Source organism: Crotalus tigris, unplaced genomic scaffold, assembly GCF_016545835.1.
Source record: "Crotalus tigris isolate CLP2741 ecotype Arizona unplaced genomic scaffold, ASM1654583v1 scf7180000017781.746583, whole genome shotgun sequence".
Lineage (NCBI taxonomy): Eukaryota > Metazoa > Chordata > Lepidosauria > Squamata > Viperidae > Crotalus > Crotalus tigris.
This window is the reverse complement of record NW_024096631.1, coordinates 175,329-196,018: the sequence shown is the minus strand read 5'-3', so window position 1 is coordinate 196,018 and position 20,690 is coordinate 175,329. Positions and strand designations below refer to the sequence as shown.

The following is a 20,690-nucleotide window of genomic DNA, read 5'->3' as shown; positions in this document are numbered from 1 at the left end:
CCACGCTGGTTCCTAAGCACATTGATGTAAAAGCTGAAAAATCAATAAAACTTGTTTTAAAAAAATACAAATTTGATTGTGAGAAAAGATAATTTTATGGAGAATATTTCTAGGAACCCAAAGAGCTAAAAAAAAGTAGGTAATATTCCACATGAAGTGGAAACAAAAAAGCTGTTTCTCATGGCCATTGAATAAAAATCATTTTGTCTGAATGAATAAGGAGTCTGCATGAATAAGGAATCTTGACATTTTTAATACAGTTCACCATGCAGACAAAGCTATTGTGCCAGTGTAGTTCAAACAGACTCCTAGAATTAATAAACTAAGGTATGTTTAGCCAATATTTTCTAAAAACTGTATTTAAAGTTTTAGATATCTATTTCCTAGGTTGTTTTTTACTAAGTGTTTTGCAGGAATGTAAAACTTTGATTTGACCATGCCTGGGATGGATGGAGCTATATTAGTGCAAAGCCATCCATTATGTATGTCAGATGCGTAGCTAATGCATATGATTTGCATTTCAAAGAGGACCTGTTTTTGGAGTATGATAGTATTGGTTCTGCAAACTTTCTGCAAGTCTTGATGCAGCAATCAAGCCACTGCAATATCCGCGCTATAAATAGGTATATTTGCCAAACTAGAATTATCCACTTTTAATGTATTCTGGTTCAGGTTTCTTCTCATAAAAAATAATACAAAGCATTCCTTTTCAACATTTCTAATAACCCTAAATGCCCAAGACTTGGCTAAGGAGAATTTTTAAAAAATCTAAAATATTTTGCAATCCTTTATTTTTAACTCTCTCTTCCATACAGTTCAAAATAAATGATAATCACAGTGGTGTGGGACACAGCATTAAAAGTTTCCTTTCTTTGGCTAACCAGTTTTTATATTTTCTAGGTTATGGGCTCTGCAATGCCTTTGATTGGTGAGCACCAGGCTGAAGACAAACAGCTTATAACTGAGCTTGTTGTAAGCAGAATGAACCAACTTTTATCTAAAACACCTATATCATCTCCTCAGAAACCATCTGCTACTCAGCAACCTCAGGTAAGGAATGCTGACTCATAACTAGGCATAGAAAAAGAATTAAAAACATGGTTTAAAATATCCAAATAGAGATCAATAGAAAGTAAAGAAGTAAAACAGCAAAAATAAACTTTCAGGATATAGTATATGTCTATTGTTTATTAGTTAACTGAGATAATATAACCTATAATCATCTCTTATTTGCTTCTGCTCATTTTCTTTTCAAGGTTTTGTGACATAAACAGCTGCATAAATCATATTTTATGTGATTGTAGTAATATGTACGTTTATGTCTATATATTTCTCTATTTATTTAAAATAAATGTTACAGGCTATGCTTGTTGTCTTCCCTAGGCTCATAATGGTTTTAATTGACAAAAACATTATCAAATTGTAATTAAATATACAATAGTATCTCAGTACATTTGTACATTCAAGTCAGTCTTCAAAATAGTTAAGCATTCCTAGCTGTTGATGATTTTCATTCATGACACAAAACCTGACCAGAAGATCATAACTGACCAAGCTGACTGGTCATTTATTCTGAAGTTCAAAAAGAAGGAACTGCTTATCCATAAGTAATAAATATATCTAATTTACTACAGTGAGGAGATATTTAGGTCATGAACATGAATTCAGTTTGTTGGTAGGTGATACTATTTTCTTTAAAGAGAAATACTTAGTAGGTTTTAAGTAAAATAAATTTCCTGGCACCTTACTTGAATAGTAGGATCATTCATTCATTCGTTCATTCATTCATTCATTCATCAAATGTATATGACTGCCCATCTCATGAAAAGATGGTGTGGATGGCGTGCACTAAAATTATAAAACAATTAATATATTAAAAACTAACAGTAAAAAATTAAAAAATCACAATTAAAACCTAAGAAAGAGCAGTATTTGTCAATAATAATGGAGCTACCTAAGTACCTCACCTGTCCCCTAGGGTCCTAAAGCCTAACAGCATAACCAGATTTTGAAGGACTTTCAGAAAATTAACAGGGATGGGGTCAAACTCACTTTGGCGCAGAGGGAGTGTTCCATAAGGCTGGTACCACAGCAGAAAAGGCCTGTAGCATGTCTCTTCTGCCAGGTCAGATGGGATGGATAGATATAATCAGGGAGAAGCTATTCCTCAAATAATATTAGGGTATTACTGAATGCTAATGATGCAGTAAAGTTGCTCTTACTCTCAGTGGGTTTTAGAAGAGCATTGAGATCACTATTACTATAACTATCACAATTATTACAATGAGGAAATATTAACAATTAATGATGTTATCAACACCAAGACCAGTGGTGGAATTCAGCCTGTTCATACCACTTCGGCAGAACCGATAGCTAATTTTTTATTGCCCAGACCTAGAATGGACTTCTGGAGGTAGCATCCACACAGAGAACCGGTTGTTCACGTATTTGAATCCCACCACTGACCAACACCATTACCTTCCCCTAACAGCCAAAACAATGAATTTGAAAATTAGGTGGAGACACCATTGAGAAGGTAAAGACTTTCAGAGTTGTTTTTCAAGCTTCTAGAAGTTGAAGTGCAAACTTAGATTATGTATCACAAAAGATTGACATCGGAATAGTTGTGGAAAGTACATACAGACCAGAAAAATTGGGTAAAAAAAATGTTAAATCAGACTACCGTAAATGCCGGCGTATAAGGTGACTTCCGCGAGCACTGAAATCGGCGCCAAAGAAGGGGGTCGTCTTATACACCGAGTCGTCTTATACGCCGGAAATACTGGTAGTTTCTGGCGTATAAGACGACGTTCTAGGAATGCGGCCCGGCTATAAAGACGGGGGTCATCTTATACGCCGGGTCGCCTTGTACGCCGGCATTTACGGTATGTTAAAAGCCTTGCTCAGGCTACACAAATGCAGCAAGTAGAAGTTAAAATTAGCAATCTGAATAATATGAATTTAGAATAGTAATATATAATGCAAATACTTACATGCATATACACAAACATTCTCTCTCTTATATAGACTCAGATGCATATATATTCATAAATAAAACAATAAAAAAATAACCCAAAAGGGATTTTAAAATTATAAATATTTTATAGGTCATTTGGAATTGTCAAAGGGTACAGAATAAAATTTTTAAAATATATGAAGAACTAAAAAGAATGAATTTTAAAATTTTAAGATCATGCTCAAATTTAGAGTTTTTGGTCTATGTCTGTACATATATACTTATGTGTTCATGCTCACATACATTCATTAGGAGATTTCACAGTATAAAAATATAAGAGCAAAAAGGCATTATGACTTTTATTTTATTCAGTCTGTTTTTCTGTCCAAAATATATCAGGTCAGCATAATTTACCTCCCTCCCCACCTCCCTCCTCCCTCTCCATTAAGAGTGTAGCACCATCTTGTGGAAACTGCTCGCCTCTACTGAAAGCAAGTTCATTCCTATTTTTAATGAGATTGAACAAAGACTTTAAGATAAATTTTAATAATGCAGCCTAAATACAGTTAAAAATATATGATTTTAAATATATCCAAAACATCAATAGTTTTGCATTATAAATTTGTTTTGTGAATAATTTAGACAGCTGTTTGGATAATATATTTGTTACAAATAAAGAGTAAGACAGGTAAGCCTCCACTGCAGGACTTCAGCATCTACTGCCCAGTCACCACAACATCATCTCTGGTAATTCTACTGCGAGTTTAGCTATTCCTCCTCCATCTTTGCTGTTTCAGCATTTGCATGCTAAAGCTACAGTATGTGAATAAAGGACTAGTGTATCCTTTTGACTTTTTATAGAAGGCCTGCAGGCTATCCCAAAGCACTGAACACACCGAAAAGCTAAAAAGCAGATTCAGTCAGAACTAAAAAAAAAAAAAAATTTTCTTGGTTACCCTTCCTATACTGGGAATGTGCGAACCACTTTTTAACAGCCCAGTGCCTTTTGCATTCATGTGGAAAAATGATATGGAGGCGCAGAATCCTTTTCTTTATGATGTTCTCATCCTTATGGAAAACTGCTTGATTAGAGGAAGTGATAACAACATTAAAACAATTTTATCAAAATTCCCCAAGAGAGAGAAGCATCACTAAAATAAAAGTGAAGATCACACAGATGCACCAGATTATGCAGAAACAATTATGCTGCTTTCTCTGAAAAGCAAAAAAAAATCCAAATTAAATTAATACTTTTGTTAAGCAAGCTGAAATTTTGTAAGGTTTTGAACTTTTAAGGACAGTTCTCATAGAATATCCAGAAAGAGAGTAAGCTATTTAAGCCATATATTCCATCAATCTTAAATGGGATGTGGGAATAATTTGCAGATGATTCCTATTAAATGTAGAACTGGCAATACATTGAAAAAGTATTCTTCCAAAGCTTGCTGGCAGAACAAAGAAGAAATTTGCACAGGGTGTATGCCACAGATCTCTTGCTGGATGGCTCTAGATATTTATAAAGTGATACAAATGAACTCTATAAAATAACTGACTGATTCTATAGCAAGAAATAATATTTAGAAAGGCGAATGACTCAGTTACATCTGTGAAAATGCGCTAGCTGCAAATAGATCATATATATGAATAAGATTGTATTAAAACATATAGGGAGAGAGAGCAAATGATATTCAGAATTACTGACATTCAGACTAATGGTTTAGATACCCAATTCTAATCCAAATCCTGCTATTTTGCTATTGTGAACGTCTTTTCTTTCTATAACATTAGTCATTGATTTAAAAGAATAGCAGATTATTTAGCTGAAAGCTTAATAGATATATATTAACATAAAATGTATTCATGAAAATTTATACAATTTATACAATTCAGAAGATAGCTGGGAAAAAAACCAGAGTCTGCGATTCAATACTTAAGTGGCATGACCTTGGGAGAATGGACGGAGAGCTGCAGATGGGACAACCAGCATGTAAAATATGTCTTTTCTGACTGCAGGAGAGATGGTGTTTGCAATTGGGCAGCAAGCCATGAGCACTGGTAGCTGCCCTAGGAGAGTCTACTAAAAATGGCTGTTAAGTTGCTGTGATAAGTTCCAATACAAAATGTCAGGTGAGCAGTGAACCATGAGGGCACAAGAGAAACTTCTCTGGGCACACTGGTGCCCTTAGGCTTAATATTGTGGATCCCTGCTTTATACTTACAAAGGTGGAGATTTTTGTATTTGATAAAAAAAAAATTATCAGAAGCCAAAACACATTGGAAGAATTACACCATCAAAGAATACAAGGAAAAACTATTGTTGAATACTTAACCCTGTGGCAATTCAGTGTTTATTGGTTTCTGCACCAGCAGATGGAGATATTGTTATTTAGTAATACTTCAATGTTTGTTACTGCGGAACTTTATATAAAAGCACTTTTTTGAAATGTTTAGCTTACCGCTTTTATATATGAAATTACAAAACAATGGTCATCTCATAGTACGAGTTTCAACCAATACATGACTATTTGTGTATGATCTCTGGACACCTGAGAATGTCTAAAGGCAGTACTTTTCTTATGCAGAGATAGTTATGATTACTGAATATTTTTGTGGGGAGAGTGAGGGCTGCTGTAACTTAGTAATTAAAATAAATTAATGAAGTAATAAGTGCATAGGCCCTCATGACATATGTAAATAAGGTTAGAACTCTTTGTTTTCTTTTCTCTGAGCTTTGGGGATAAACTTTGCAGAGAATGTTTTGGTTTTTTTTTTTTAAGTACAGTCTATTTTAGGACCTAAAACCTCTAGAAGTTTTTTTTTTTAATGTTTTCTGCCTCAACATTGCAATAAGCTATACTGCAGACTTTCAGAATTTATGTTCAGAGAGGCATTGGAGAACACTAAAAAGAACATTTGAGAGCCTTTTGTGATTCTGGAGCTTCCGATCTGTCCCCTCCTAACATAACATAACTTCTGCTTGCTCAGTATCAGAAGCAAAAAAAAAAAAAAAAGGGGGGGGGGGTCAAAGAAATCCCTTTGAATTTCCTCTACCTCAAATCAAAGCAAACTTCTAAGGAAAACTATTTGAGGAACACAGATGACTAGAAGAGAGCTACACAGCTTTAGTAGTAGTACCTACATTCAAAAATTCAAATTTAAAAGTTAGAAAAAGATGCTACAGCTTATCTACAATAGGTCAACAGTTAAGAAAGAAAAAGATCTTGATATATTCATGGTAGCTAGGGATAGCCATTAGACAGTTACTTTAAGATAGTATATTGTTCCAAATGTTTATAGTTATAGTTATATTCTTATTTATAGTTTCAAATTCCTAAAATACCAAAAACCAGTTTCTAGAAACCTGAGAAAAATACTGTACAGAAAGTTCTTTTTGCCTAAGAATTTACACTTGTGTAGTTACAGTCCTATTAAATTCCACCTAAAGAATTCTCTCAAGTTATTTCTATTATACTAACATTCTCTGGTGAATCAGTATAAGGAGCATATGTGGTGCTATTCTCATTGAAACTCAATCCTCATATGATCCGATGGAATAGTGCTGGCTAGGTCTGTCTTGATTGCAAGCAGTTCTTTTCTCTTACGGATAATTTTGGGAAGCATGTTTTACATTGATCTCCTTCAGGCCTATGGAATGCTGTGCAACATAGCAGTAAATTCTATATGCCCAGAAGCTTCACCATTGGCCTGGTGGAGAGGACACCAGCAAAATCCTATGCATTGTTGGCTTAGTTCCAGGCTATTAGCTCCAGTTGCTGTAATTATCCTGGTGTGGCTGATTTTGAGCACAGGATTAGAGCTATTGATATTTAAGGGCTAGGATAAACGGAATTATCGTATGTTTTGCCTACGATGTCAGTAGTGGATACCAAATGCATAATTATCAACAGGTTAGCTGCATTTAAGTGTAATAGATAATCATTTAACTTTACAGACTTATTCAGACAGCTCAATATTATAAGTTATTTTCTGGAGCCAAATTGAAGGATAATCTTGCTCATCTCAGTCTTAGCATGCAGGCACATTATTCAGAAGCAGGTATAACATCACCTGCAAATATTCCACACTAACCTTTTCATGTAAGTTCTTTGAAGGTATTTGGGGAAACTGCTGGAACGTCCATGTAATATAGAGAAAAAAATCACAAGAATGTTTGGAGCACTCAGTAATAGTTTTAGCAGGGATCTATCTAATCCCTGCTTAGATACCTTTTTAAGTCCGTCTTTATTTTTTTTATGTGAAGATGTGCTTTGAAAATTTGTGATTCAAAGCCATAATGCTTCCTATTCCAAAAGCTGAGTAAAAGCTTCACTACAAGAACTTTTACCCAGAGATATTTTGGCCATCCAAGATTCCTCATACAGTAGGTGGTCAGAACCTTCTGTCATGTAATTTGTAACTAATCAGCAACAAAGTACAAAGGTTTTGTCTTAATTTATATTTTTTGTACTCCAGAGGTCTCTTTTTTGAACCCTTAGAATTCTGTATATCCTATAGGATCCAAATACAGGTAGTCCTTTCTTAATGACTGCCCTATTTAGTGATTGTTCAAAGTTACCATGCTGCTGAAAAAGTAACTTTACAACCTGTCCTCACAATTTTCATCACATGCCGTGTCCAAGCAGTTGTCATGTATTCAATATTTGGGTGCTTCTTAACCAGCAGGCATTTGCAGCCATTGCTGCATCCTATGGGCATGTAATTGCCATTTGTAACTCAAGGTGGCAAATATTCCCAACACACCTTCTCCTCTGATTTTCCCTACAAGAACAACCCGGTGAGGTGGGTCAAGCAGAGAGTGTGACTGGCCCAAAGTCACTCAGCTGGCTTTCGTGGCTAAGGCAGGACTGGATGCCTTAACCACTAGATCAAATTGGCTCTTACTTAACAACTGCAGGTGATTCACTTAATGTCTATGGTCTTAAATTCATTGAAGTCATGTGATGTCTCACTTAACCACAATATTTACTAACAGCATTGCCAGTACAAACTGTAATCATTAAATGAGGACTACTGTATGTCACAGTAACATATAATAAATTTGTGGTATTAATGAGAGGATAAATTAAACTTTCTTAGAAGTCTCAGATGATCTACAGCAGAGGTCCCCAACCTTTTGGGCACCAGGGACCGGTTCTGTGGAGAAAAGTGTTTGGTTTTGTGTGCTGCCTGCATCCCATGGATGGGGCTTTGCTTCTTTGTGCGGACCAGTTGCTGGCATGCCGCAGCCTGGTCCCGGCCCACAGATCGGGGGTTGGGGATCCCTGATCTAACAGAATACATTTCAAATTGTTGAAACATCACTTTTAAAATTCATTTAATACTTAATGGTTTTAAGACCCATTCCTGTAAGAAAAATGATATTTTCTCTCCTTGGATAAGAGATATTGTCATTAGAAAATGTCATTTTGATTCATCTCTTTTGAGTCACCATAAATCTTGACAACAAGGAGGGGTCATGGTATATGATAAGTTTGAACTGTATATGCATCTTAATGGACTTGTGGTAGGAACAAAATATTGATACAAGCAGAGAACTGCAAGTAGTGTTCAATGAGCAACAAGTGCATCTGTAGGAAAGTGTAAGAGTTAATTACAAAATGTTTAAACAAAGATATATTTGAGGAAATGGAATGAACAGGAAATATGAGTGGTCATACTGGGAAGCCTAATTTAAGGCAAAGACTTTTCCTTTGAGATAGACTATAATAAGCATAGACCATAGATTTCTTGGGTTGGTACAGATTTAACCAGTACCTTTTAATCACAGTCCATGATGTTTTATGAAATATTATAATGTTTCTGTCAAAGTCAGAATCTCCATAACCAACAAATGATTAGTTTCTTTAACTGGAAAAAAAAATCTGTTCACTTAAACTAAGAGATAAGGTCAGGTCCATTATTATCCATGATGCAGCAATAAAGATCAAGCTCTGCTCTCAACATTCACCAGACAAAAGTAAGAAATTTTCCACCCTGCTGTTTACTGCTCCACTTGTAGAGTACTATTTACAAATATGGCAGACCCTTGTTGATTTTTATTGGTCCGAGGGCTGCATCATCAATTTTCTGTACCCAATCAATTAAAAAAATACCCAGTTTCAGTAGAAATTGTTCTGAAAGTGAGAATAATCTGTCTCCTTTGTACTATCAACTTTGCTTTTCATGTTATATAAGCTATAAATGTATTGAAGTTGCTGTGCCTTTTTAGTGGGACATTTACAAACTATATTAAAAATAATTTTTTGTTGAATGTTCTTACCCCAAAATATATACAGTATTAAATTTGTCGGTGCAACAACTTTTCCATTCTGCCCTTGTCTCTCTCTTCACTCCCTTGAGCTACCTGGAATCCATTAGTTAAGAAAGGAGCCGAGGACAGAATTCCCACTTACGCTAGAAAAAATCTTCTTTGTGGCAATAGGAGCTTTTGGGGGGTGGAATGGTTACCATGAGGTTGTGTTAGGACCACTGCAGGAGAGGAACGGATAATTTCCCCCTTTCTGTGTCCTGCAGTTTCAGTGAAATCTCTGCCTTTTTGTATTCCCTTCACTGTGCTTCCTAATGATGCACCAAGAGTCATTTCTATTCTGGCCCTCAGGGAAATTTTTAATATGGTAAAAGAGATCAATTCTAACAACCAAAGCTATATTTCCCAGTCTACTCTCATTGCCTTCTAGCCTTCTTACACTCTCATCTCTGTGGTTTTTTTCTTTTTCTTCTTCTATCTTGCAGAGTGGATCAGTTAAGGAGTCGGAATCAAGTAAAGTCCCATCCCAGCGACCACCTCCTCAAGGTTGTTTACAATACATTCTCGACTGTAATGGCATTGCAGTAGGACCAAAACAAGTCCAGGCGACTTAAATTTTTGAAATTTAAAATAGGGGTTAAAGCCAAAAGAAAGAAAGAAATCAACAATGCCAATTGTTTGTGCAGTTTTTTTTTCATTGTTTCACAGCTGACCTGGATTGTGTTTTTTCTATGCAGTGTCAAATATATTGTCTGGTTGTTTATCTGTTTGTGTTGTAATGCTTACTTATGTTTCTCTGTATAACTTGTGATTCAGGGCTGTTGTCCACAGTGTACAGTGTACAAGAATTGTGCCTCTACTAAGTCAGTGAGACTGTATATTATGGATGGTTAGACAGTATTTTTGAAGTATTCTATATTGTGGGTAAAAAAAAGGCTAACCAACCTGGCTGAGATATAATACTTTTGCTTAACTCTGTGAGTATGTATGCTACATTTGATTTTGGGGTTTTTTTATGTGCATGATTATTGAAAAGTGATTATAACATTTGAAAAGTCTCATTTATTATGTTAAATGAGGCATTTTCTTTTTATAATTTTATAAAGATTGCTTAATTTTGAGTTAAGACATATACATAAATTGAAAAAACAGTATTTTTATTTTAATTTTTACATACAAAATATAAAAGAATTATTTCCAGGAATGCATAAATATCTTCTATTTTCAGTGCAGAATTTTTAGGGAAAAATCTGTATCTACTAGCTTCAGTGCTACGAAAATGGGCCACATATGTGCAATATTGATTCAGATTTGATATTGAATGTATCTAAGTTCAATAGGGGAATTTCTTTGTTGGTTATGAAGTAGCCATCTGGTTTTCTACCAAAATAAAACAAATGTTTACTAGAATTACCTTATCTACATAATTCAGGTAAGCTATGGTTCTTTAGCTAAGATAGTTAGCAAAAAAAGAAAAGCTTTCTGCAATTAATTAGCACCTTTCTAAATATTATGCTATCCACCATTTTCAGGGTTTTTTTAAATGTAATTCATGAACTCAATGTGTTGCTATATCATTCTGTATTTATTATAATTGTGGCCAAGCAGTTAGGATACACTAAAATGCCACTATGATCCAAACTAGCATTTTAAGCTTAAATAGCTAAGTACAGTAGAAAAAGAATGTTAGTGGATCTTGAATGCCCATAAGAGTCAAATGGTTAGCGATAGAATGTAGTGCTGGGACTCAAGTATATGTAAATAATAAAACAAGGGTATCTGACCCAGGTGGGGAGGAGTGTACTTTTGCTAAACTTTCTTATAGCCATAATTGCTTATGACTGTCACGACACCAGGGGCTATGTGCATAACCTTACAAGCAATATCCAGGCAGGCAGTTAAGCTGTTATTGCAGTCATTCAAATGCACCTTTTAAGCATTCTGTAGAAGTGAGGGAATGAATTATATTGTCAATTGAAGACAAATAATAAGGTCAATAATAGTCCCTAGGTTAATTTAAACAAGTATGTTTTCTTTTGACATAATGCTGAGGTCTGATTTTTTTTTTCCTTTGCAAACTCTAGTAAGAATTGCAAATATTTTTTAAAAAAATTCAAAATGTGAGAATTACACATTGTTTTAATGGTGGTTTTGATGTTTACTGTGCATGCTGTTGTGCCCTGCTCATTTTTAGTCTATGAACAAGTATATTCTGTTTGTGTGACCATTGTTTCTGATAATGATCTTTTGATAACCACCCTGAGGAGATTGGTTATACGGGAGTGTATTCCCTTCACATCAGGTTCATTGTCTTCCTCACCTCCAGATCTTAATCCAAGAGAATAAAAACAGCATTCCATTCTGGAGTGAAAAAAAAATTGAACCTGCCAACTGAATGCCATTAATATCAAGCCATGGATGTTCTTTTGCATGTGGTAGTTTGAGTAATTAAAGATGCTTTTGTGCATTGTTTATGGGCTCTCTCTGTGTGTATGAAGTGTGTATGTGTACTGACCACAGATAAAAGATTTGCATCTTAGCAGAATATCAATTCATTTGATGCAGATGGTCATAGAAGGACATGCACTAGTCTACTGGCTCAACAGTAAAGAAGCAAGCTAATATGTTTACCTGCATGCTCGCATGCTCAAGTGCAATATTGTGGGGAGTTGGGAAATGATATTTTAAAATGTAGGATTAATGTCTGGGGGAGGGGGATATTTGCTTTATTTTTTCTTTTTTTAATTTATTTCTGTCAAAGCTGCTATTATTATTATTATTGCTACCTTTTTGTACCAAACTAATGCAAGAAAGCGAGCAAATGCTGAAGTGTGACTGCAGTATATATTTTGTGAAATACTTTGTACAGCTTAATGTCAAAATAAAAAAAGTTACATCTGTCTTCAGTGTAGTTTCTAGCACACGATTTTCCCAAGAGGGAAAAATCCTTTCATATACAGCAAAGAATAAGCAAAAAAAGTATGAACTTTTTAGCATAAAAAAATGCAGTTCAAATTCAGAATCTCTCAATCAGCTCCTGATCATTTTTAGATACTGTAAACTAGGGGTGTCAAACTGCCAGCCCATGGGCCGGTTGCATCATGCGGAGGCCATGCCCACCCCAGCTCCGGCAATGCAAAAAATGTTGTGATACGTCGCAACACATCATGTGACGTGGCAAGTTTGACACCCATGCTGTAAACACATCAACCCTGTTCACATAGCTTACAGTTAGTAACATGATGGACTGGGATCACTTCTGCATCTACCTGTGACTTGCATAAATTCAGTGAAGGTAATGAACAGACATTTATGCATATAACCTTTTGGCAGGTTTCCAGGTCACACATACATCTATTGAAAAAAAATGTAAATTAGGGACAGGAATAGACGTAATTCTTCTTCTTCTACACATTTTGCTATTGCAAACAATGAACAAGATTATATAACTAACAATGGTGTTTTAAGAAATGCACCAAAAAGGAATTGTTGCCAAATTTCTAACATGTGGAAAATTATCTAAAAACCTATTTTGTTATTATGAAGAATGTAGATATCATTAGAACTTTTCTGAAATAAGTGCATCTATGCATCCAGGGTTTGAAAGAGAAAATACAAATTCCTTCACATCAATTTACTTTAAAAATTGATGTTTCTGTATTTTTTATTTTTAAATGGTCATTGTTGAAAGTATGGTATCAATTTTACTTCATCTGCATAATCCTGCCTCATTCTCTTAATTAGCTAAGTAGGCTTAATTCAGAGGCATGGGGGTTTGGCACAGTTTGGCATGATAAAGAAAAAAGATTTTTGGAAGGCCTCCAAATTATTCCTAGATCTAGTTAAAAGTACACATGTACAGGTTCCCTATTATTAACAAAGGCATAGAGTTCTGAAGGAGTGTTTTGGGATGTATTTTTCATCTTGAAAGTATCATCATTGAGTGATGATACAAAATCATTCTAATAGACTGATAAATCAGCTGAGTTGATTTCACAAATTAAAGTGTGTGACATGTACCCACTTCGTACAAAGTGGGAAAACATGTTATATATATTAATGTCTGTGATATGCAAAAATAGTAACCGTTTCCTATCCAGAGTATTGTGTGCATTCTGCAGCATGCATGGATTTTTTCCATGAATGTGCCTAGCCATCACTTCATTAAAAATGTCAGTTCTTGGCTTGCATCTCTCTGGAAGTCCAGACCTCTGTCCATCCTCTGAGCTAAATGGAAAAGAGATCATTTAGAGATCTCTAAAGAAGCTTTGTGTAAGGCCTGGGAGAATGTTTTCAGATACCATAGATTTGATATTTTTATGTGATGGGGGAAGTCCTCAAGAAAAACAATTCTAAATCCATTGGACTCACATAATTCATTTCAAAATATCAGGGTTAAAAAAAATTGGGTTAAAAAACTCTGTGATGGCTATGCTGGTATAGTTTTGTGTTTTGGTTCAGTTCTGAAGTTATATAAACAAAGCATTGTTGGAATGAAACATTTTAAGATCAGGCATCAAAGATTCAATTACCTCAGACCCCTCAATCTCCATCAAGACACCATAGGTCCCGATCAAAGTTAACTGCCTTAAATTGGATGCGTATTTCACAGTAGTGAAATCCATTGTCTTCACTGTTTATAGAAGCAGAACAACCATGTACTAAGGAGAAGGGGGGAGGGATTGTTGCACTGGAAAAAAACTACACCAACTGCAGCTGAATCTACAACTCAGTTTTGATTAGCTATTGCTTACAAAATATGGAACTGCTTTAGGGTTAATGTTGCAAGGTCTGAGTATGTTAATTGCTTAGTGGCTGTTAGTGGCTGGCTCAAGTAGATGCCTGTTTTGTTTTTCACAGAAGGGCTTATTGAAAATCCACTGCAAATATATGAGACATTTTAAAAACATAACAGCATTCCCTTCCCATTTAAGGCAAAACAAAAAGGCAACTAATTTGAATCAATATTATTAATAAACAATAGTGCTGTGAAATATAGATGTTCAAAGCAAACAGATTCCTTCTAGCTGTTAACTTCCATTGTGTTCAGTCTGTAATGGAGCAATCTGGGAAAATGTTTTACTTATCAGGAACCTGAGAACTGAAATGGAGAAATACTATAATTAATGCAACTTAATCTGGCCCAGCCTTATCCAACCTGATACCTTCCAGGTGCTTTAGACTTCAGGTCCCATCATTCCTCGCAATGTGATAGGTTCCCCAGGGATGATGGGAATGATAGTTCAGTACATTTGTCTCCATTAGCTTAAGAGTGTGTAAATTTCCTGCCAGCTGCTCTTGCTATCAGCCATAAAGGTTTCTGCTGTCACATCCAGCATTATAAGGATCCTTAAGCTGCCCCTCTCCAACCAAATAAGTATTACAGGTAATCCTCATTTAGCTACTTCTTGTTTAAGCACCATTTGCAGTTTCAAAAGTGATTAAAAAATAACTTTGCAACCAATCGTTACATTTATGGTCTTTCCAGATTTGTAAAGCAAAAGAAAACTGAAATAAGTTTATAAGCACAGTTGTGATTTCACTTAGCAATTGCTTTGCTTCATGATCGGGTTGCTGGTCCCAACTGTCATTGCTAAAGGAGAACTATCTGTATGTTGTTGATTTCCTTAAAAAAACCACTAGGTCCAATTACTAAAGCAGTGAATTTTCAAAGGCTGTTTTAGTGTGATATGAAGGTTAGCAATTTATATTTATGTAGAGTTGTAATTCATGATCATGATAGCTAAGGCTTTCTAACCCCACCAAACTTTTCTAGTACCAGACTGATATTAAGTGTTGGTTGTAAGAGCTTTTTACAAAATTACTGATGCATTATGAAGTTTTTCTTGTGCTGAACCTAGGGGGCCCAGTGCAACCCCAAGGAATGCAATCACAAAGCCAGGAGCCACCCCAAGGGTTCCCTCCGGGGCATTCAGCAAAGCCCTCCAGTTCTCTGCCTCCACGTCCACCTGGCCCTGCGACTCAGCCACGTGCCCAGGCCTCAGGTCCTTCAAGCGCTGGGCCTCCAGCAGACACGAAGACTGAGCCCTCGACAGACTCGTCCCAGAAGCCTCAGTCACATCCTCAGCTAAAGTAAGGCATTCTTGTCATTTTCTCCTCTTGTTTTGTAATGCTTCTCTTGCCAAGAAGAGGTTGGAGTGCAGATAAAAAAGTACAAAATTCCTTTCTTTTTGTAACAGTTTTTGTTCCTGCTTCACCTGGAGTAAGCACATTTCCATCAGACATTTCCAAATCTGCTGAAAAAAGCAAATTTCATGTAATATGTATAGATTTGCGTTTGAGTCATCCTCCTCTTCTTTCCAGCATCTCAGAAGGTCTTGATTCATCTTTGTTTGTGCTGTTTATGAGACAGCTGGTGAGAAAAAAAGAGAGAGAGAGAGAGAGAAAGAGAGAGAGAAAGCCTTATCTGCTTAAACTTTTAACCTCACCACCACTCAGACAAGAAAGATTGGAAAACCCAGGAGATGTTTTCCTTGTCAAAAGATGTTTACCTTTAAAACTAGAGATGAGCAGAACATTCATTCATTAACTATCTATCACATTCTATGCATAAGACTTCTTGTAGGACCTCTTCTATGCAGTGGAACTCATTTTCATATTCTACACTAGGTTTATTAGGTATAATATACTCTAACTGTATCTTTGATTTTAATTTTTGTCAAATTCATCATATTAAAGTATGGCTTAATATGGCCACTTACTTACTCTATATATCCTCTTAGTGCAGTGGTTCTCAACCTGTGGGTCGGGACCCCATTTGGGGTCGAACGACCATTTCACGGGGGTCGCCAAACAAAGCTGTCCGCCATTTTTTCTCCCTTTTCTTTGGCCACACCCCTGGCACCCAGTGATGTATAAGTGGTTGGGGGTCACCACAACATGGGGAACTGTATTATGGGGTCGCGGCATTAGAAAGGTTGAGAACCACTGTCTTAGTGTATTGGAAACTTCTTTGAAGATTAATGTACCACATTTCATTTCTATTTCACATTTTCACATATTCAAATTCAAATATTCAAATACCCAAGATAGATTGCTTAACAATTTAGAAATAGAAAGATTTCCTGTTGCCTTTATTATCAAAATGCATGACTGTAGCAAGGAATAATAAAGTGCCAAGAGACATTACTTGTCAAAATTTTGTCTGATAGTTTACAGACTTAATCTTCATAACAAGGCTTACATAATTCGCTTTTGCTGTGAAGGTGAAAGAAGGTAATCACAATTTTTTTAAAAAATCAGAGGGCAGACAAAATATGATAAATCAATAAATGGCCTTAAATGTATTCCATTTAGTTGTGCATGTAAAAGAAAAATTCAGTTCACTATTCACGTTTATTATTTCCACCATATACTTTTCACAAAAGAGGTAAAAATTTAAAACTCATTTAATTTAAAACAAACTAAATGGATAGTGTGGGGTAGTGGTGAAGGATTTGGATTAGAAGTAGGACAAATGGGTTCAAATCCACCCTTAGCCACAGCAGCTCACCAACTGACTCTGGGCCAATCATTTTTGCTCGGCCCAACCTATCTTACCAGACAATTAGAAAGAGGGAGGCATGATGTCTGGCACCATACACTCATGTATAAAGGTGGGATATAAAACAAATAAATAAACTAGAAAGTATCAAGAGAAAAAATACTGCCTCCTGCTGCCCTAATGTAGGTTTCCATCTCTAGTTGTTTTAAAAAATGCAACAGATAATCAGGAATAACATTTCTCTCCCTGTTAATGACTATAGACAAAAATGGCTTAGATGCTTAGATAGGTAAACTTTTAGACTTGTGTGAAAAGAGAGCACATTTCCTGTGCTCTTATCCCCGCAGGAGCTTGTGGACGACCCTAGATTTCACCCCATATAGTTTGGGGTATGTGAAAAATAATGCGGATGAGGAAGACTACAATAAATATATGTTTAAGTGTGTTTCAATAAATTCATCTTCTCCATCATGGTGTTTCAGATATTTTAAATTGCAAAGGTAATTCACTTGTGCAATGTTTTTTGGGCAGCCCTAGTATTTTGTTTCCTTCTTTTGTGGTATTCTTATTAAGAAGTATAAGAAGCAAACCTTGGCTCATCTCAAAAAAAGCTTAGCAAGCGTGAACCTAGTTACTACTTAGACAGGAGACCATAAATATCTTTCAGGCCCATGGACTAGAGCAGAAAGTTGAAAAACATATTTTGGAAGAATTTAATGATAAATTACTTCCATATCATTGGTTAAAAAACATGGATACCTGTATGTAGTCACCTGCATTTGAGCTCAACTTGAGGGAGATTTTGCCTTTTCTTTTATTTAAATTTAAAACTTTTTTTTTCAATTTGCTCTTTATTCCAGTCCTAAACTATTTTTTTTCAAGCTCAGGATTCTTAAGGGCTATGCCTTAATATTTGAAGGCTCTATGCACATAATTTTAAAGCATCCTGGATAGCTCCTATCCCAAATTATAGATTTATTCCAATCCACATATCAATCCCCCCACTTCCAAATCTTACAAAGAAAAAAAAACATAACCAAATTGCCAATGGGATTAACTCTACTCAGTGACAGTATTCTCACCCACATCTTCTGATTTAACATGTGCATGCAAGTTACTATGCATAAATATTTCATTAAGCCATTTATGTTTCAGTTCCTAATCAAGTAAAGAACTGTTTTATCTTTCTACCCCTCCTTTCCCAATGACTATTACATCCTGATATAGTATAACTGAAAGACTTTACATACTTATATTGCTTGCTCTGATTTTCTAGAAAAGGTGTACGCTGCAAATGATTGGTTATCATAAAGCATAATATAAAAAAGTACAAGCAGATACAATTTTCCTTTTAAAAAAATATACTTAAAATTTATAGGGTTAAAAAGTGAACTATTCAACTATTTGCTTCCTTCCACTCCAACTTACCCTGTCTTTGTTATTAATTCAATTTATATGGCCGCCCATTTTAACCACATGACTCTAATCAGCTAACAGGGAGTAACTTCAAGATCAAAACTTCATAAGAAAAGAATAATAATTATGGGAGCCGAGATAAAGCCAAACAACACAATCAGTGTAACCATAATACAGGCTTAATCACTTACCTCAGGCTCTGCAACAGAACCAGATTTTAATGCCTTACAGAAAGATTATAGTTTAAGGCAAGTCTAATCTGCAGTGGGCAACATGACAGAAAAGGCTGTCCTCCAGAAGTGGAGAGTTTTGATGTGACTCAGACAATTGTTTCTCAAGTCAAAACAGTTGTGCTCATCTATTTCAAGAGTGTCATCTGGATATTGCCGGTTGTATCTCCTACTCATATTATATGTAATACAAATTTTGAAAGGTAGGGGGCTACATCAGTCATGAATAAGAAAAAAAAACCCTTATGTAAGCTTCAGGTGTATGTAACATTCATGTGTGAGTTTTTATCTCTGTCTTGCAGCAAATCACAATCTCTGACAAATGCCTTCAACTTCAAGGAGTCATCCTTCTTCCGATCATCTGTGAATGAGGATGAAGCAAAAGCTGAAACCATCCGAAACTTAAGAAAATCTTTTGCCAGCCTGTTTTCAGATTAACCATGGCTAGTTTGGTTTTGTATATCCATCAAATGTTTGAAAGTCTCCTGTGAATATCATTTCACAAACACTGTTTCTTTATGAATGATCCTCCTTTGCTGTTTCAACTGTTGTATTAAGCAATATGTTGCACTCTTTTTAAAAAGGGGACTATAATGTGTTAACACTTCAGGTATCTTTTAAAAAGCCACTTTAAAAAAAGCCAAGAGGAAAAGCTATACAGCAGAATGCTTACAGTCCTCCTTAACTGTGATTCTGTGGCCTTATCGTTAAATGCACTCAGTCATCCCATTGGACATTCTGTTATGAAGCCTTTAGAGCAGCACACTACTAAGTTGCAAGTCGTCCCTTTCCTACAATTTTCTCCAATACTCAGCTGCATGTTTGTTTCTTCGAGATACTTTCTTCTGCAAAGCTATTTTTTTGAGACTTGAGCTTCTTGCCCTCAGATCTTTAGGGTACAGTTTCATAATAGTATTTGTGTTGTCTTTCACCTTGTTAGAAACCTTAGAAAGCTTTCCATCAGCTAAATGTAGTTTTCCAATATGCTTTAAAGAGCAAATTCTAGAATGTGTTAGAGTCCCTATGTCTGTCTATATGATTCTATTCTATTATTCCTCATATATTTGTTGTGAAATTATTTGCAGCCTGTTAATAGTGCCTTTTGCTTTGTAAAATGTCATGCATGGCCTCATGTCCACCATAGTTCCATATTACATCCCAATAAATGCAAAGCTCTGTATCTAACAGGAAGTCTGCTTCTCCTGACTTCTCTGCAGCGTGGCAATGATAGCAGAGGGAGATCTGAAGCTTTATTTTTCTAATTTATTTTACTTTCAGTCAAAATGCATTTCCAATAAACAAGGAAGAATAATATCTGAGAAACACGGTTTTAAAGAAATCAATCACTTCACTGATACACTTAGTCTGATGAAATTTGTCTATAAATCTTGGCTTGTCTATAAAATGAGGTGTATCTTATGGAATGATTTGTCGAAAGCCAGTTCCACTCAGTGCCAAGTTATATTTTGAATTCACATTTCCTCACTTTATCTTTGCTCATGGAAGATAAGCTATCTCTTCCTTTCCTGTTAAACTGATCCTGAATATTATGCTATGTCTGGTCTTTATGCTCTGCTATGCAGGACAAAAATATTTTCATTTTATCTGATGTTGAAAACAGATATTTCATACACATACATAGATAATGATATAGTTATAGATGATATAGATAGATATGAGTGGTTTGTATAATGTTTGTGCCTCATTAAGCCAAATGCAACCCATTCGTTTATCGTACAGTGGCCATGTAGAATTTGCAGTGATTTTAAAACAAAGGTACAACTGTAGCTTTATCACACTACAGTGGGGATTTGAACTTGGATGGAAACCTTTTCTCTAGCACATTTATCCTTAGAGTTAGGATGTGCTTGCCTTTTTTCAAGGCCACATAGTCTGCAATCAGCATAAAGAATGGTCTTGAAATTCCAAGGTAGAATGCAAAGCCGAAAGCATACAGCAGATCTGAATGCTAGCATATATTGAAAAATTCAATCATTTGGGCTTTGAACATTATCATTGAGCTACAAGCTGCACCAGATATTTATTGACATTCTTATGCAGGTTTTTTTAAAAATAAATGAAATAGTTTCATGACATCAATCTAGCTATTCCATTTCTGCATTAGGACAGACTTCCTAATATTTTCAAGGGCAGTTCCCCACACACTCTGTGTTACAGTAATTTAATTTAGACATTGGCATTCCAATACATGTCCTTTGTGAGAGTATTTGTTTATTCAGGTAAGCATATAACAATGTAAGAGACATATATGACTCAGGGCTGAACTGTGAAGTCTTTGGTGATCCCTGAGCTTGA

The 20,690-nt window shown here is 35.5% G+C and overlaps 1 protein-coding gene across 1 annotated transcript in view; it reads left to right on the top strand.

The window, feature by feature from the left end:
- The window catches only part of SYN2 (synapsin II), a 104,838-nt gene extending 85,279 nt beyond the window's left edge, over positions 1-19,559 (top strand). Inside the window, exons 10-13 of the mRNA XM_039342243.1 lie at positions 901-1,050; positions 9,710-9,770; positions 15,086-15,317; positions 18,677-19,559. Coding sequence (XP_039198177.1) covers positions 901-1,050; positions 9,710-9,770; positions 15,086-15,317; positions 18,677-18,812 — 579 coding nt within the window. The 3' untranslated portion in view covers positions 18,813-19,559. The remainder of the gene's footprint in view (positions 1-900; positions 1,051-9,709; positions 9,771-15,085; positions 15,318-18,676) is intronic.
- The last annotated feature ends 1,131 nt before the right edge of the window (positions 19,560-20,690 follow it).